The sequence below is a fragment of the Neomonachus schauinslandi genome, chromosome 9, assembly GCF_002201575.2.
Source record: "Neomonachus schauinslandi chromosome 9, ASM220157v2, whole genome shotgun sequence".
In the NCBI taxonomy this organism is placed as follows: Eukaryota; Metazoa; Chordata; class Mammalia; order Carnivora; family Phocidae; genus Neomonachus; species Neomonachus schauinslandi.
The window spans coordinates 97,775,693-97,793,024 of NC_058411.1; the positions used below are offsets into that span (position 1 = coordinate 97,775,693).

Sequence of the window (17,332 nt, forward strand, 5' to 3'; positions counted from 1 at the left end):
GGGGAAGAATGAAGGGGGGGTAATCGGAGGGGGAGACGAACATGAGAGACAATGGACTCTGAAAAACAAACTGAGGGTTCTAGAGGGGAGGGGGATGGGAGGATGGGTTAGCCTGGTGATGGGTATTAAAGAGGGCACGTTCTGCATGGAGCACTGGGTGTTATGCACAATGAATCATGGAACACTACATCTAAAACTAATGATGTATGGGGATTAACATAACAATAAAAAAATTAAAATTAAAATTTAAAAAAAAAGAGCATGCAACTCTTGATCTTGGGCTCATGAGCTCAAGCCCCACGTTGGGTGTAGAGATTACTTAAATAAGTAAACTTTCAAAAAATAATGTTTGGGGCGGGGGCCTGGCTGGCTCAGTCAGTGGAGCATGTGACTCTTGATTTTGGGGTTGTGGGTTTGAGTCCCACACTGGGTGTAGAAATTACTTAAAAATAATAAAAAATCTTTTTAAAAAATAACATTTTTAAAAATAGGAACACATACTAGTTGAGAAAAAGCAACTTGGTTTTTAGAGAGAAAATTCTAACTCATTCAACCTACCTAGTTTTTTAACAGAACATATAAAAATACTCACTAAGCAAAACCAATACACTAACAAAAATGGTAGTTTCATTTCACTTTAAAGTCAATTTAAGTTAAAAGACTAATCAGAAGCTTTCAAGGCTTTTCCCCAGACATACTTAAACACTTAGGAGTCTTACATAATTCACAAAAAATAAAATTATTTAGTTCAATATTCATTCATCTAATCACTTAACACATATATAATGAGCACTTACTAATATCCTAGCCATTGTTTCAGGGGCTGGGAATACAGCAGTGGACAAAAACATTTTCTAATGTAAAAAAGTGGACGAATAAGTTATTGACCTCACTGACCTTTATTCTAGAGAAGGACGATGGACAATAAGTAAATAACTTTATTTATTTTTATTTGACAGAAAGAGAGGCAGAGAGAGAGGGAACACAAGCGGGGGGAGTGTGAGATTCTCCGCTGAGCAGGGAGCCGGATGTGGGGCTCAATCCCAAGACCCTGGGATCATGGCCTGAGCTGAAGGCAGACACTTAACATCTGAGCCACCCAGGCGCCCCTAAATAACTTTAAATGGCTATAAGAGTGTATTCACAGGGTAAGCAAATAGAATGCCAAGGAAAGGGTTGGTCTTTTTATATGAAGTAATGGAAAGATCTCACTAACAGCTAAGCAAAGACTTAAAAGAGAACTAAATGCAACAATCTAAGTGTACAGTAGTCCTTCCCTTCCCCATATCTGCAAGGGATATAATCCAAGACCCCCAGTAGATGTCTGAAACAACGACAGCACAAACACTGGACATATGGTTTTTCCTATACATACATACCTATGATAAAGTTCAGCTGATAAATTAGGCACCATAAGAGATTAACAACAATAACTAATAGTAAAATAAAACAATTAGAACACTGTAATAAAACTTATGTGAAGGTGGTCTGTCCCTCAAAATACCTTACTGTATGGTAATCATGCTTCCTTCTTGTGAAGATATAAGATGATAAAATGCCTAAGTGATGAGATAAAGTGAGGTGAATGACACAGGCATTGTGACACAGAGTGAGGCTAATACTGACCTTCTGACACTAAGTCCGGAGGATCATCTACTTCTAAACTGGGGCTGACCTTAGGTAACTGAAACTATGGAAAGTGAAACCACAGTTAAGGCGGGACTACAATACTTACCACTAATGAACTGCACAAAATGGTCATGATGATAAATTTTATGTTATGTGTATTTCACCACTATTTTTAAAAAATAGTTTTAATTTAAAAAAGAAAAACAAAGAGGGTAGATAATACAGCAGTCTAGAAGGGAAGTGTTGCACGTAAGAGGACCAGCAAGGGCAAAGTCCCTGAGACAGGAACAAGCCTGGCATTTTTTACAGAGTTCTGTGCAGCTGGAGCAGAAGCAAACGGCGGGGGGGACTGTAGAGGTACTGCGGGGGAGATAAGCATACAATGTACAGCACGTAGGGCCTCACAAGTCACTTAGAAGGACTCTGGCTTTTACTTAAAATAGTAAGCCACTGAATGGGGTTTTTTAAATTTATTTATTTGCTATTGTTTTTTTTGAGGTGCAATTCATATAACATAAAACTCACCATTTGTAACATTTTAAAGTATACAATTTGCCAGTGGATGGTTTTGACAAAAGGAGTACCTTTGGAACAGGATCACATTAACTGCTATGTTGAAAAAAGACCGGGAGAACAAGAGAACAGGGAGAAGAGTTAGCAGGGTTTACAGTAATTGAAGTGAGATGGATGTTGTCTTGTGTCAACCAGGGTAGTAGCGGTGGAACTAGTGAGAAGTAGTCAAAGTCAGCACATACTTTGCAGAAGGAGCTGACAGGATTTGCTGATGGACTGCATACAGAGGGTAAGAGAAAGAAGAATATAACTCAAAGTTTTTGGCCAGAGCTCCCATTTATGAGACGGGAGAGACTACAAAAGGCAAGGGGTGAAGAGAATCAGAGGTTTGGTTTTGGACATGTTAAGTTTGAGATGCCCACTAGACATTTAACCCAATGTATAGCTGGTATACAGGAGGCTGGAAATCAAAGGAGAGGACTGGGCTAGAGATACAAATAAATATGGAGGGTCATCACTATATTAGGGGTTATTTAAAGCAACTAATGGGGCGCCTGGGTGGCTCAGTCGTTAAGCATCTGCCTTCAGCTCAGGTCATGATCCCAGAGTCCTGGGATCGAGCCCCCCATCAGGCTCCCTGGATCAAGGCCCCATCAGGCTCCCTGCTCGGCAGGAAGTCTGCTTCTCCCTCTCCCACTCCCCGGCCTGTGTTCCTTCTCTCGTTATATCTCTCTGTCAAATAAATAAATAAAATCTTAAAAAAAAAAAAAAAAGCAACTTATAAGTAAATCCAGGAACAGAAACTACTTCTTTCAAAGGTCTGTTGCAATTTAAATTAACATGTGATTTGTGGCCCATAATAGACTATTTTCTTCCTCTAAGTTAAATCCTCTATTTACATGAAATAGATTTGTACAAAAGGAAACACAGCCAACAAATCTGTAAGTAAAAAACAAAACAATAATGAAAAAGAGCTAATGTTCTGTTGTAGCCTCTTAATACAGACCTGGAGTTTTTTTATCACTCTGATATAAAACCCATGAGGGGCAAAACGAAAGACAGGGAAGGTTAACAAGAAGGACTCAAAGGATAGCAATCTGTTACACCTTTTTATTCCTTCTATTAAGAATAGAATACTCAGTAACGATGTTCTCATGTAAAGTCCTTAGCAATGGAGAAACAAATCTGTTATCTCACAATGATAAAAATAAAATACATTTAACCTAAAGTACAAGTAAGATGTTAGTAATCCAACAACAGCAGAAAATGACAGCTTCCACTGAGGAAAATTTCTAGATAACCGAAGTTTATCTATGTCCAAATATCTTTCCATTTGAACCATTATTAATTTTTTCCTCTACTTTAACATCTTCTTGAGCCAGGCTCATCCTTATTAACATCTTTATTCTAAGATGTCCTCATAAAATATGATAACCTATAGGCTACTGTTATTGTGCCATTGTTCCTACATAAAATAGCTCCATCCTGCAGTATTCTGTCAATGATGTCTCCTCCTTTCTCTACTGTACGTTATTTTACCCATACATAAAAGCATCCCAACATTTTACTTTCTGGTCCTTAGTTGTAGCTGACGGAAATCTGGCCCTCAGAAAGCATGTAATAAATTCACACAGTGCCTAGTACTTAGAAGCTTCATGGGAAATTTGAACATCCCCACACTTAAAAAGAGAAAGTAATCTTATTAGTTATGTAAGATAATGTCATTAATCTCATGAGATGCATAATGAAGTCTTTAGTGTTACAACTTACTTTCAAATGGTTCAGAGGAAAAAATACATAAATAAATAAGTATTTTTTACTTATATTTCTTGAGCGATAAAGCAAGCACGGCAAAAGATAACCATTAATAAATTTAGATCAAAGGTATACAAATGTTAATTGGACTATTTATACTTTCAACCTCTCAGAAAGTATAGAAACTTTTAAGATACAAAGTTAGGAAAAAAATATAGTATATACTGAGTAAATGCCTATGTGTAAAATTGGTAAAGGATAACTGGATTGGATCTATTAGATGGAGAAAACATAACTAATTTTCAAAACTTATTAAAAAAAAAAAAAACTGGGGAAAAAGTAAAGCAATACCAGAAAATCACCTACATGCAGGAGTAGTAGAAAAATGGCCAGCAAGTTCTAAAAAATAGAAAAAAAAAACATAACTTGGTCTCCTTGCCACTGGAGAGCTTAGAAAGTGTCTCCCTTTTTACAGTTTGAAAATAGTATTTTTATTTCCTGTAATTTTTTTCAAAGTCTGGTGACTTCAGATACTGGTTCTTACTAAAGGCAATCTGCTTTAAAAAAATATTTGTTTCCTGATTACTGTAGAAACACATTAACTTATATCTCACCATCCAGAGATTTATTGTGTATCCTCAAGCTTTTAAAAAATGAACATACACAAATTTATGACAAAACTGATATGGTATTATGAATAAAATGTGCTATAAGCTGCTTTCCTCTCCTTAATTGTGAACATTTTCTACTGTAAAAGAAAAAAAAAACTAAAAGGTGCTTTCCTCTCCTTAATTCTAAACATTTTCTAATGTAAAAGAAAAACCTTGTAAAGAACTTGACTGACCAAAAGCCAAATGGCTCAAATAAGTATAAAGAGCCTAAAGTGATGGCAAAATAATTCTTTGTACAAAGGCAGAATCTAACAACCTCACTATACAATGCCTTTCAAAGCACAAGATATGTTTCTTAGAGGCAGTATAGTATTTAAGAGCATGAATTCTGGAGCCAGACTGACCAGATTCAAATCCCAGTTTTCCCCAATAAGTACATGACTTCTCTGACATTGAAGAGGTTATCCTCCCTGATCCTGCTCCCTCATTTGTGAAATGAAAATAACAGAACCAGGGGCACCTGGGTGGCTCAGTCGTTAAGCGTCTGCCTTCGGCTCAGGTCATGATCCCAGGGTCCTGGGATCGAGCCCCGCATCGGGCTCTGTGCTCGGCGGGAAGCCTGCTTCACCCTCTTCCATTCCCCCCTGCTTGTGTTCCCTCTCTCGCTGTCTCTCTCTCTGTCAAAATATAAATAAAATCTTTAAAAAAAAAAAAAAAAAGAAAATAACAGAACCTATCTTACAGCGATGTTGTAAAGCCTGGGTTAATACACAAAATGCCCTAACAACAGTGCCTGGCATATAATAACAATTCCATAAATGCTAAACATTATGAATATTTTCCATATTTCATGGGTAGTTAGCATCTTACTTTCTAGGAATGCTGCAAACAAAAGCTTCCTTCCCAGCTTCTGAATCCAAAACCTACAATTTTCTGTTCCAATCTAAATTAAATATAAGAATAGGGCAAAAAACATAGAATGAAAATTTCATTAACATCAAGATGAAAAAATAATCAGAATATATCTTGTTGATATATCATCACATATCATCAATATCATCACCTTTGTGTGGGACAGCAATATTACATAACAAACTTTTTTTTCTATCTATATCAAAGAAACTTTATTCTACAATTTTAAGAATGGGGAAAGAAAAATTGGCAAACATGTTTTGACATTACAGAGCTTCCTATTTACAGAAAAACTCAATTACAATAAATGAGAGGATGTGTAAGAAGAAGCTAAGGCTGGCACATTTCCATTCCTCAGAAAAATTACTTGTAATCAAGTTGTTTTCAACAGACTTTTCACTTGTATAATTCTAAAATTAAGTATCAAGAGCATTTTTCCCCAACAGAAAAGTGTATTTCCTTCCTGAGAAACTTGAGTCATCAACTATGTCTTAGACATCACACTGTGTTGACCAATGCTTCTTATATTTGATATATATTCACTCTGATCTTGAAGCACTAAATACCACTAACAAAACTGTTCCCTTGTATGACAAAGGTAGACTTCCAGGAACTATCATGTCCTACATTTCAGCAATATATGTAAGTACCTTTACTGTACTCCTAGAAAAGTTACTTCTGGGGGGGCCTGGGTGGCTCAGTCATTTAAGCGTCTGCCTTCAGCTCAGGTCATGATCCCAGGGTCCTGGGCTCCCTGCTCAGCGGGGCACCCGCTTCTCCCTCTCCCACCCCCCCTGCTTGTGTTCCCCCTCTCATGGTCTCTCTAACAATAAATAAAAATCTTTAAAAAAAAAAAAAAAGAAAAAGTTACTTCTACAATGTGACTTCAAACTTAAGTCACAGTATCAATTTCTTCACTAGAAATGAATTAGATCATTTTCTACAAGTAAATGTCTACACCTAACAGTTCCAGTGAAAGTTCAAGATAGTAGGGTGTGTCCTACAATTATGAGCATATTTCAACACATCCACTTTTTGAGATGAACTGGTTTCTAAAAATTAAAAATAATAAAGCTAGCTGGCTCAGAAATTAAGATAAGTAGCTCTTTTTAAATTATAAACTAAATCAATCACAAAGGGCACGAAACATCAATGATTAAAACATACTGAATGTATTAAATTTCTACCACTAACGTATGAAATACAACTTACAAATTCAAAAATGGAACATGTACATAATTTAGATTTCTGTGCTCATTTGAAATGCCTTTATACCATTTCAATAAGCGCAGACACAAGTACAGACAGTAACCCATGTAAGGGACTGTGACTTTCAACCTACCTAAATAAAACACACACACAATGGGCTCAGCCACAACTCCCCAGTTGGTGTATATCTCCCCCACACCCACATTTCATCCTAAGCCCACTCTCATTACTTCACCCTTCTCCCATATGACACCCCAAAGCATCTACCTCTACCTCCTTCCAGGAAATTTGGATGTGCAAATAAAATAATTCTGCCAAAGGTGTTAATGATGATAATAAGAGGAAGGGGGAATAGAGTTATAAAAAAGATAATGAAAGTTTTTGAGAACTTATGCATTAAAATTTTGAAGAGAGTATTTTGTGAAAAGTTGAAACTGAGTAGAACAAATTCTGAAGACAGAGTTGCAGAAGCTGCTGACAGAGTCTCTCAAAACTACCCCACAGAAACTAAAATCCTACTAATCTATGGCTCTTCTCGGTTAACAAGCAACTGATTTGGTTTGGTTTTTAAATAATCCTCATGAGTTATCAGTCATTCAATTGCTATTATAAATAGACAGAATCAGATTTACTTTCCAACCACAAACTGGAAGATGAAGAATGGGAAATGCTGGAAGATAAATGATAAAAGTAAATTTTTCAGAGCTGCAGCGCATAGAACACTAGGAGGAAAAGGTTTGAACAGGATAGAAATATGGAAGCTTATGAAACTTGAGTAATCAATTAAGACAGCAAGCTATCAGAAATTTAAAAAAAAAAGGTAAAAAGACTCAAATTTCCTTAGAGCAGGGTTTCTCACTCTCAGCACTACTAACATTTTGGCCAGACAATTCTTTGGTGTGGGGGACTGTCCTGTGCATTTTAAGATAGTTAGCACCTCTGGCCTCTACTCACTAGATGCCAGTAGCATCCCTCCAGGTATGACAACCAAAACTGTCTCTAGTCTATAAATGTTTCAGTGTCTGCTCTGCATATACACTTTAACTACACACTAATTTTTTGAAGGATACAAAACTGCATAAATATTACAATGCAAATTCATAATAATAAGCATTTTAAAAGATTGAATGATTAATATTTAAAAGTGATAAAATTGTGAAGGAATTATGGATTTTCTTAAATTCTGTTTTCTAGGGGTGCCTGGGTGGCTCAGTCGGTTAAGCGACTGCCTTTAGCTTGGGTCATGATCTCAGGGTCCTGGTATCGAGCCTGTACTGGGCTTCCTGCTCGGCGGGAGGCCTGCTTCTCTCTCTCTCCCACTCTCCCTGCTTGTGTTCCCTCTCTCGCTCTCTCTCTATCAAATACATAAAATCTTTAAAAAAATAAAAAGATAAATTCTATTTTCTAATGCTTGGTATCAACTTTCTAGCATTTCAACTTCTAGAAATACATTTTATCCATCTTTATTTTGAAACTAATAGATTCCAAATGAAAGTAGGCCTGGAAACAATATAATTTTTATAATATTTGTATAACATTTTACAGTCTCCAGCATTTTTACAAACTTATCCCAATTAATTCTTAGGAAAAGAGGTAGCAAATTAATATCCCATTCAATTCATAGGTATAGGATTCTATCTGTATTCTTATGAAAACTAAATCCAAAGTTCAAATATGTATATTGTATCCCTTGCCAGCATCTATGCAAGCAAAGACAAATAGAAAATTCTGCTCCAAAAACCATATATGTACATTTGCCAAAGAGCCTAATTCCAACTTGATAACAAATATATACCTGCAAAAATATACTTGTTAATGTATCTTTAATTCTAACCTCTCCCAGGTGCCTGGGTGGCTCAGTCAGTTAAGCATCTGACTCTTGATCTCAGCTCATGTCTTGATCTCAGGGTCATGAGTTCAAGCCCCGCGTTGGGGTCCACACTGGGTGCAGAACCTACTTAAAAAAAAAAAAAATCGAACCCCTCCCCTCCAAATTCACCAAACTTCTACCTCACAACTCTGGAGCAGTGCTTCCCAAATGACAAGCCAAATATTTCTGGAAGACTGCAAAGTTTCAACCAATCCCCAACAAAAATATTACATTGCAAGTCAGATAAAATCCCAGACTATGACACACATCCCAAACTAGAACCTACCTAGATTCAAAATCTTAGATGTCTTATTTTCAACTTCAAAGACTGAGGTCCTCTAAGTTTTATGAAAACACCCTCTCTCCAATGCAACAGCCTCTGAGATCTAAATTCAACACAGAGTGAGCCTTCAATAATTTTGTTAGCTTCATGTTAAACTTATGCCAAGTTTTATAAGTTTTCTTCCGTGAGATTTCTTTTCTATCCTTATTTATTTCTACAATACAGAAATAAATATAGAACTTAAACACACAATTCATCAAGCAACTAATTTATTCCTTACTGTATCATATTCCAACTCCTCAACATGGACTCCAACCAACATTCCGTAACACTCTACCTTGCAGCTATAATGGCCTAGAATATGAATAATTGGAGTCCTGGCTATCATGGCCCAGCTAGCACTTCTTATTTCCTGCCATGGACTCTCCATTCCAGGCAAGAAAACCTACAAGCACCTTACTAGACTATTATGCCATTCTCTTTCCTCAAAAGGCTTTCCCCAACTGGGGAAATAAATCCTCATTTCATCTGCAACTACAATACATAATTGGAACTTTATTTTTATATCTTGGCATTTCTGTCTATGCTGACAAACTCAGTATTTTTTACTTCTCACTCAAGACTGTAGCTCATGACTCCTACTAACCACAGACATACAATAAACTGGTGACTAAAACAGCAATGTTCTCGCTGTACACGTTCTCACACTGTTTACTTGGAATTGTAATAGCTTCAGAATGAATTCACCCAGTTTCAAAGGGAGTCTACATTCTCTAAGAACTATTCTCAGTATTACTGTTTCCTGCAACCTAGTGAGACAGGACTGTCTCCACTAGTACCAAGGGAAAGCCTTCACACTGCTAGATAGCAATGTTACTGCCCTCATAGGGATTGAACTGGTAGGATTATTACAGTTTTCCCATTTATTCTTATTAACATTGCTTTCTTTTCCTAGTATAAAGATTGACAGTTAAGCTAGTTAGAATTATCACTACTGGATTTTTATTCACAAAAGCAGACATTTTAGAGTTGCTTGGAAGAATCACTAACAATCGTTAAATAAATCAATTCCTCCAAAAAAAACCAAACCTGGGGCTCCTTACCCAAGCATGTCACATAGAGTTGCCCATGTGCAAATAAACCAAATGCAAATCAATTCCTAGAATTTGGAGCATCTGCCCTGTGACTTGGGGCTCAGATCTGAAACCACTGTGTTTTTCTGTTCACAGCCTCTTGTATCTACAATTCGTCTCCCCCAGTTAGTAACCACACAGGCCTCTCACGGAAACTTGTGTTAGCAGCTATATCCAATGACTACGTGCCCTGCCCCCCCAACTTCTCCACACACACAAATTCCATTTTTGTTACTCCATGTATATATTTTAAGTTAGGCCGTCCCAAAAATATACCTCCAACTTTGGCAAAAGTTTTCTAACCATTAGAATGTGATACAATTCAAAGACAGACAAATTTAACTTTATGCAAATCACAAACTCACCAAATCTGTAACACACAACAGTTACCTTACTTCAAACTAACAATAAAACACAGTATATCACAGTATCCGGAGCCTCTGTCATCTACCTTTTACCTAATTGCTCCTTTAAATACAGAGAATATTTTTCTTAACATACAATTTGCATTCCTGCAGAGGATATTACAATTGCACATTTTAAGGTATGTTTAATATCAATAATCTAGTATACTAGGTTGGAACCAAAGTACTCATGATTCAGATCTGGGAAATGATCTACCTGCAACCAAATGAGTGTGCGTTTTATTTGGTGTGTCTTCCTGGTTATCTATCAGTTTTTTTTCTCTCCATTCCACCTTGCCTCACTTTAACTACCAAAATACATTAATACAACATTATCCTAATTGTTCAGAACAGGGAACCTCAACACTAAACTCCACAAGCCAAAAATATACATTAAAAATAAACTTTTAGGGGCACCTGGGTGGCTCAATCAGTTAAGCATCTGCCTTTGGCTCGGGTCATGATCTTGGGGTCCTGGGACCAAGCCCCATTTCTGGCTCCCAACTCAGCAGGAAGCCAGCTTTCCCTCTGCCCCGCCCCACCCCCCCGCTTGTGCGTGCTCTCTAATAAATGAATAAAATCTTTTAAAAAGAACACATCACTTTAAAAAATAAATTTTAAAATATATATGTATCTAAAGTTCATGTACTTTATTCCAAAAAGATGCAGAACTTATTTATTCCACTTTGCATGCAAGCATATCAAGTATGATTATTTAGTTTCCCCACAGAAAATGTATTAGAAACAACTAATTAGGAGGTGATATCCTCAAGGTTTGCAAGAAAGCCAGGAATTTTAACCAAAAAGTTAGAAATACTATTGAAACCAGATACAAGAATAAAAAGTACAATCACCTAGAATAAATTTAGAATACCCACTTCAATTGTTTGGGGGGGGGCGGGGCAGGGGAGGGGGGGACAGAAACTACAATAGAGCCCAGAACAGTAACAGCTGTTCTCTATATTAAACCTCAATCATTTAAGAGAAGATTGAAGTCAGCCCATTTTAAGGGCACAGTAAATGTGTAATGTATCCTAGAAAAACTTCCATCAAAAATTGCCAAAATTTTACAAGTCTGGTCCCAGAGACTTATTTGGGAATCTTCTCATATCTGAACCTGTCATTGTCATTTCCCAACAACGCTGGAAAATGTACCTTATTGTTCAATATATTATTTCATTTCATTTTATGAATTTCAAAGGCAGAGTTTATGTTTATGACCTGTTCTTAAAAGAAAAAAAGCCTAAGTTTTTACTTGCATGACCCTCAACCATTTTTTTCCTGTGAGTTTCATCCAAGTAGAAAAAGAAATGGTTTCTTATTTGCTCGTTGAGATAAAGTGATCTGGAAAAATCAGAACCATCATTCTTTAAGAACCTCAAATTGTTATTGTGAAAACAGGATTTTTAATATTTAATAATCTTATGCTAAATAAAAAGAATAGGTATGCCACAGCTTTTATTAACAAAGGTTTAAGAGTACTGTAAAAATAATTAAAACACATATTAAAAGTTGGATAAGAGGTCACAGTCAAAAGAACATTTCTAAAAGACTGGATTCATCTATGTAAGATGAAGCCAAGGTAGAGATGCAAATAACATAGTCGCAAGATCCACACAGGTGACAAAAATGAGTGAAGCAGGCCAAGTGTATTACCAGTAGGAATGATAGTAACTGCACTGACCGGTAAGCACATGCCCAGTCTAAAGAGGGCAGCTACTGCTCTACCACTCCACTACAGACAATAGGAATGCAGCCCAGAAGAGCCTGGGTTTCCAATTCTTCCAAAAAAAAAAAAAAAAATTTAGAAGTCTGTGAATTTCATTGAGGAATTTCCCGATTTTTCAATGTTGATAACTAGTTGAAACCTAAAGACACTGCGAATCAAACAATACATCTCTAAGGTGGCTCAGCCCAGGGACCACCTTTAACCTAATGTGTGAACTGCTTTCAAAAAGGTTATGAGGGGGCAATGGGTAAAGTTCAGGCCTTGAGGTCAAGCTGGCCTGGGTTTGAATGTCTAATTCACCATTTAGCAGGTGGATAATGAAAGAAATTATTTCTTCAAGCCTATTTCTTCAACTGTAAAATACCACCACTCTCTCATAAATGTTGAAAAGTGAAACTCCTAACACAGTATCAGATACACAATAGACATCATAGAAATGTCCCTTACTGCCCCTCCTTAACCCTGCAAGTCCTTTGGAAAATTTAAGAGATCAGATAATAAATAGACACCCTTGAAGATCTTAAACAAGTTATTAAAAAAAAAATCAGAAAACAGAGGTGCCTGCTGTGCCCATTTCCCTCACCCCTGCTACTCAGAGAGGTTCTGTGTATACAGAAAAGATACAGTTAATGTAGGGCATGGCTTGAATGGACCCTAAAATGATACAATTAACTGGATTATCAATCTCAAATTAAAAAGATGAACAGGCAGAACTCCTTAAAGATAGAGACAAATCTCTCTTATTAACTTCATAGACTCTTATTTGCTGGTAGAAGTGAGAGAAATCGTTTAAGCTTAAGCTTTAATAATTTTAATACTTTTGGCCAAACTTCCAGAAAACTTATTTCTAAAGAATGCATGGTACAAAACAAAGGATTTACGCCAGATTTTTAAACATACAAAACATGACAGACTCTAAACTTCATTTTATGTATGATTTCATCAAACCCAAGTACTGTCGGATTGAATTTACTACTAGAGCTAAAATATCTTTGACCTCTCAAACATACCAATTAATTTTTAAAAAGAGAAAAGACAACAACCCTCCAAAATATTTGTGTTAAAAAGTACTATGCACACGTACATAAAAAATATTTGGGCTATATTTACTTAGAATAGTTCCAATAAATTTCTAATGTGGTTACAAATAATAAAAGCAATTTTATGTATACATATCTATATAAACACTTACTGAACTCTGCAAATTTTATGGTATCTTCCTACATATACAACAGACTGGGGCATGTGCTAGAAATGAAAGTTTAATGCCTGTGCATTAGGAAAGTTTAAGTTTCAGGAAGCAACTAAGGCAACTAAAATCATTTATTAAGTACATAAAAATCTATACTTCAAAGTTAAATCCGTATTTCCACTACAACTTCTTGTCTACATAAACATATTCATTTCTTTCATATGTTAAACAAATTATATTCAATTTGAGCGTATTCTATTCTACATATCATCATCATATAAACTTCTTACAAACTTGACCATAAATATAAATAGCTCAGGCTCATATTTAAAAATAGTATATATTACAATAAAATTACAAATATCTCCAAGTACCCAAAGGCTACAATCTTGATACTAATTTTAAAATGAAAGTTTCTTAGTGTCTTTTTTTTAAAGTTCTGTGTAAACATGAAAAAGTAAGTAGCCTTTTAATGTTTAATGCAAAATGATACTTTATAAATGACTCCAAAGTTCTGAATTTAGATTTTTGTGTACCAAGGGTCTTAACCCACAAAAATTATGCTGTTAATTTACTTTTTCTTCAACCATCAGGCTACACCAATTTATATTCTTATTGTTTCACACTTAAAAACAACGGTCATTTTATATACTACCACTCCTCAGTAATTTACAGTACCTCATGTGTTTGTCTTAGTTTGTACCACCTCATAGAAATCAAGAGTCTAACACCTGACTATAATCATAAATAGTGATGAGACGGAAAAAATGATTTGTCGGAAGCCACATTCTGAACATAAATACAAATGTTATAAAAGGCCCTTATCAAGGGTCTCTAGCACACGATACTCTTAAAACTAAACATCTACTAGAAACTCTTAATCTAAAATGTACATCTAGCAAATGAACACCACAAACTACAACAAAAGTGTACCTACAAAGCATCATTCTCCGACTAAGTAGAACTCAGGACAAAAATACGCTTGGCTCTGCAATCATAAGTTAAAGTGACAAAGAACAGAAACAATACACTACATAAAATATACAGTATTCTCTAAATTATCAAATTACACTATCCTCATCGGAAGCATTCCGGTAATTTTTTCAATTCAGTGATTTTAAACAAACTTTGAGGTTTTTAAGTATACTTTGGGGCAAGACAAAAACTTTACCTAAAATAAAGCATTTTACACAACAACAAAATTATGCAGCCGGTCCTAGGATCATAAAAAAATCGTCTTCAAAACCCGAGTAATCAAGAAATTATCTGCTTACAGTAAATTTAACTCCAATTTGCGGGGTGAGGGAGTTGCCACCGTCTGACAACCCACTAACTACGCTGTACGTCTACTCCACCTGAGAGCTTAAGAAAAAAGTTGGGTCATCCAGGGACTTCTCCCTCTAAGAGACCCAATCCAAACAGATCAAACATCCGAAACGGCTTACTTTTCTCCACACCAAACCCATTCCCCTGGGCAACAGAATGTTTTCACTGAACATAAACACACCCTCCTGAGAGCTCTCTCCAAACACTCGGGCAGAGGCAGGGCACTATAGAGAGCGGAAGCGACTCGTCTCAGACAGCAGAGGACCACTGTTACCCCTCCACGGGCGGCCCCTCCACGGGCGGCCCCTCTGCAGAACCGGGTCAGTCTGGATCGCCGCGCCCGGTAAAGAACAATACACCAGCCCCGCCGCATACATCTCAACTTCCCACGAGCCTGCGCGGCCGTTTCCCCGCGGTGGAGCGGACTCCGGAATCCGCCACCGGGCAGAGGCTGGGGGCGGAAGGAGGGAGGTAAAGACCGCCAACCCCGCGGCGGCAGCCCGTCCCGGCACCGGGCGAGCAGGCTGGAGGTATGGAGCCACCGACCTGGGCTCCAGGGCTCACGCCCGGCAACTCGGATCTCCCGACTGCTTCTCTGGGAGGCGACCCCCGCCTCCGCTGCCGCCGGGGCAGTGGGGGGCGGGGAAGGCCTCGGCAGAGGCTCGGAGCCTCCTTGGCCCGCCACGGAAGGGAACGCGGTCGGGGCGCGGGGGACAATAGGGAGCGGGGAGCGCCGCGCGCCGGAGTGGCGCCGCCGGCCGGCCGGGCTGACTGACGCGCCTGCCGCGCGGCGCGACTGGGCTCCGCTCGACCCGGCCGCCGCTGCCGCCGCGCGGTCCGCCGTGGTCAAGGCGTCCCCGGCGCTCGGGGTCGTGCCTCACCTCCCAGCCCCGCCGCCCAGGAGAGGAGCGGAATTAACACTCTCAGCAACACCATCTTCCGCGGCCGCCGCCTCCTCACGGGTTAACAGCAGCACATCGATCCGGAGGGAGAAGCTGAAGGGGCTTGGTCCGGAGTCTCCACGGGAAGCAGGGACCTCCCCCGGCAGGAGAAACGGCGAAGCACCTCCCTCTCGCTCCACTTCAGGGGCCGGCAAAGCTCCCAGCTCCTCCAAAACAGGGACCTCCCTCCCCCTCGTTCGTTTCCTTCCTCCCTTCCCCGCGTTCCTTCCCTCGCTCCTTCCCTCTTCTCTACCTCCCTCCCCCGAGCCCCGGACCTCCGCCTCCTTCCTCACCACATGATGCGCGGCGCCCAACCGGCAGGCCCAGCCGCACCCCTTCCTCCCGCCCCTCCCCCTCCCCCAGGCACCCCAGGGCCGCGCGCATGCGCGCAGGGTCCGGTTCCCGGGCTGTTAGGCCCGCCGCCGCTTCCTGTCCGCTGGCGGAGAGCTGGGATTGGGTTTAGGAGGCGGGGTTTCCCCTGGTCCCGCCCCGAAACGGGAGCGCTTCTCCGCAGAGCAGCGACGGCTCGCCCGCTAGTTCTTAACGACTGCTGAGGACCGTCCCTAAGACGAAAATGGGAGAGTGAAAAGATGTTAAGAGGCCGCTTTCTTCTTAACTTCACAAGTAAGGGAGATTTTTATTTCTTCCTTTTCTGTCTCTGGTGGTGCACGACAGCAACCAAATAAACGAAAGCAAAGTCCCAACAAGCGACAGCCACCAGTGATCAAACAGATGAAAAGACCTTCAAACCCAGAAAGGAAAGACACAGCCTATGGCATTTTTTTTTCTTAATTCTTTAAAAATTTGTCGCAGATCAGGCTTTGGCCTTTATAAATGTCCGCAGTTTAATAAATACGGTCCTAAATCTCTTGCCCAAAATATGGCCTCTTTACCACTCTTTTTTTCCCAGCTCTGAAGAGCACTGCACCCCAACTTCTTTGAAGCTCATGTTTGGTTTATGTTTGGTTTCTCAGTAACTCACTTTGGTTCTTTAAACTCATATTCCTGGATTAAGGACTTAAACACAGGACCTGAAGTTGTAAAATTTCTAGAAGAAAACTGGGAGAAGAAAAAACAATTGGTCTTGCCAATGTTTTTTTTAATATGACAGCAAAAGCACAAGCAACAAAAGCCAAATAAGTGGGACTACATCAAACCGAGAGCTGCACAAGGAAAGAAGCAATCAGCAGAATGAAAAGGCAACATAAACAAGGAGAGAAGATATTTGTAAATCATATATCTGATAAGGGGTTAGTATCCAAAATATATAAAGAACTTATACAACTCAACAGCAAAGAAACAAACTATCCAATTTAAAAATAGGCAGAGGACCTGAATAGACATTTTTCCAAAGAAGACATACAGATGGCCAACAAACACATGAAAAGTTATCATCACTAATCATCAGGGAAATGCAAATAAAAACCACAATGATATATCACTTTATATCAGAATGGCTAAAATAAAAACATAAGAAATAACAAGTGTTGGTGAGGTTGTGGAGAAAAAGGAACCCTTCTGCACTGTTGGTAGGAATGCAAGCTGGTGCAGCCACTGTGGAAAACAGTATGGAGGTTCCTCAAGAAGTCAAAAGTCAGGGTGCCTGGCTAGTTCAGTCAGTAGAGCATGCAGCTCTTGATCTTAGGGGTTGTAAGTTCAAGCCCCATGTTGGCTGTAGAAATCACTTAAAATTTTTAAAAATCTTTAAAAAAAAGTTAAGAATAGAATTACCATATGATCCACTAATTATCCTAGAAATGTATAGAATTGTTGAATCAGTATAATGATTCCAAATGGCCAACAGTACGACACTAACCATCAAGAA

At 38.7% G+C, this 17,332-nt stretch overlaps 1 protein-coding gene across 2 annotated transcripts in view; it reads right to left on the bottom strand.

Moving 5' to 3' along the window:
- ADAM10 (ADAM metallopeptidase domain 10) overlaps positions 1 to 15,770 on the bottom strand; it is a 135,257-nt gene extending 119,487 nt beyond the window's left edge. The window contains exon 1 of one of the 2 annotated variants that reach the window (XM_021694055.2): positions 15,448 to 15,770. In XM_021694055.2, the coding sequence (XP_021549730.1) occupies positions 15,448 to 15,502 (55 nt within the window). In that variant the 5' untranslated portion in view covers positions 15,503 to 15,770. The remainder of the gene's footprint in view (positions 1 to 15,447) is intronic. The other variant, XM_044918316.1, reaches the window with a different exon arrangement.
- Positions 15,771 to 17,332: the final 1,562 nt, after the last annotated feature.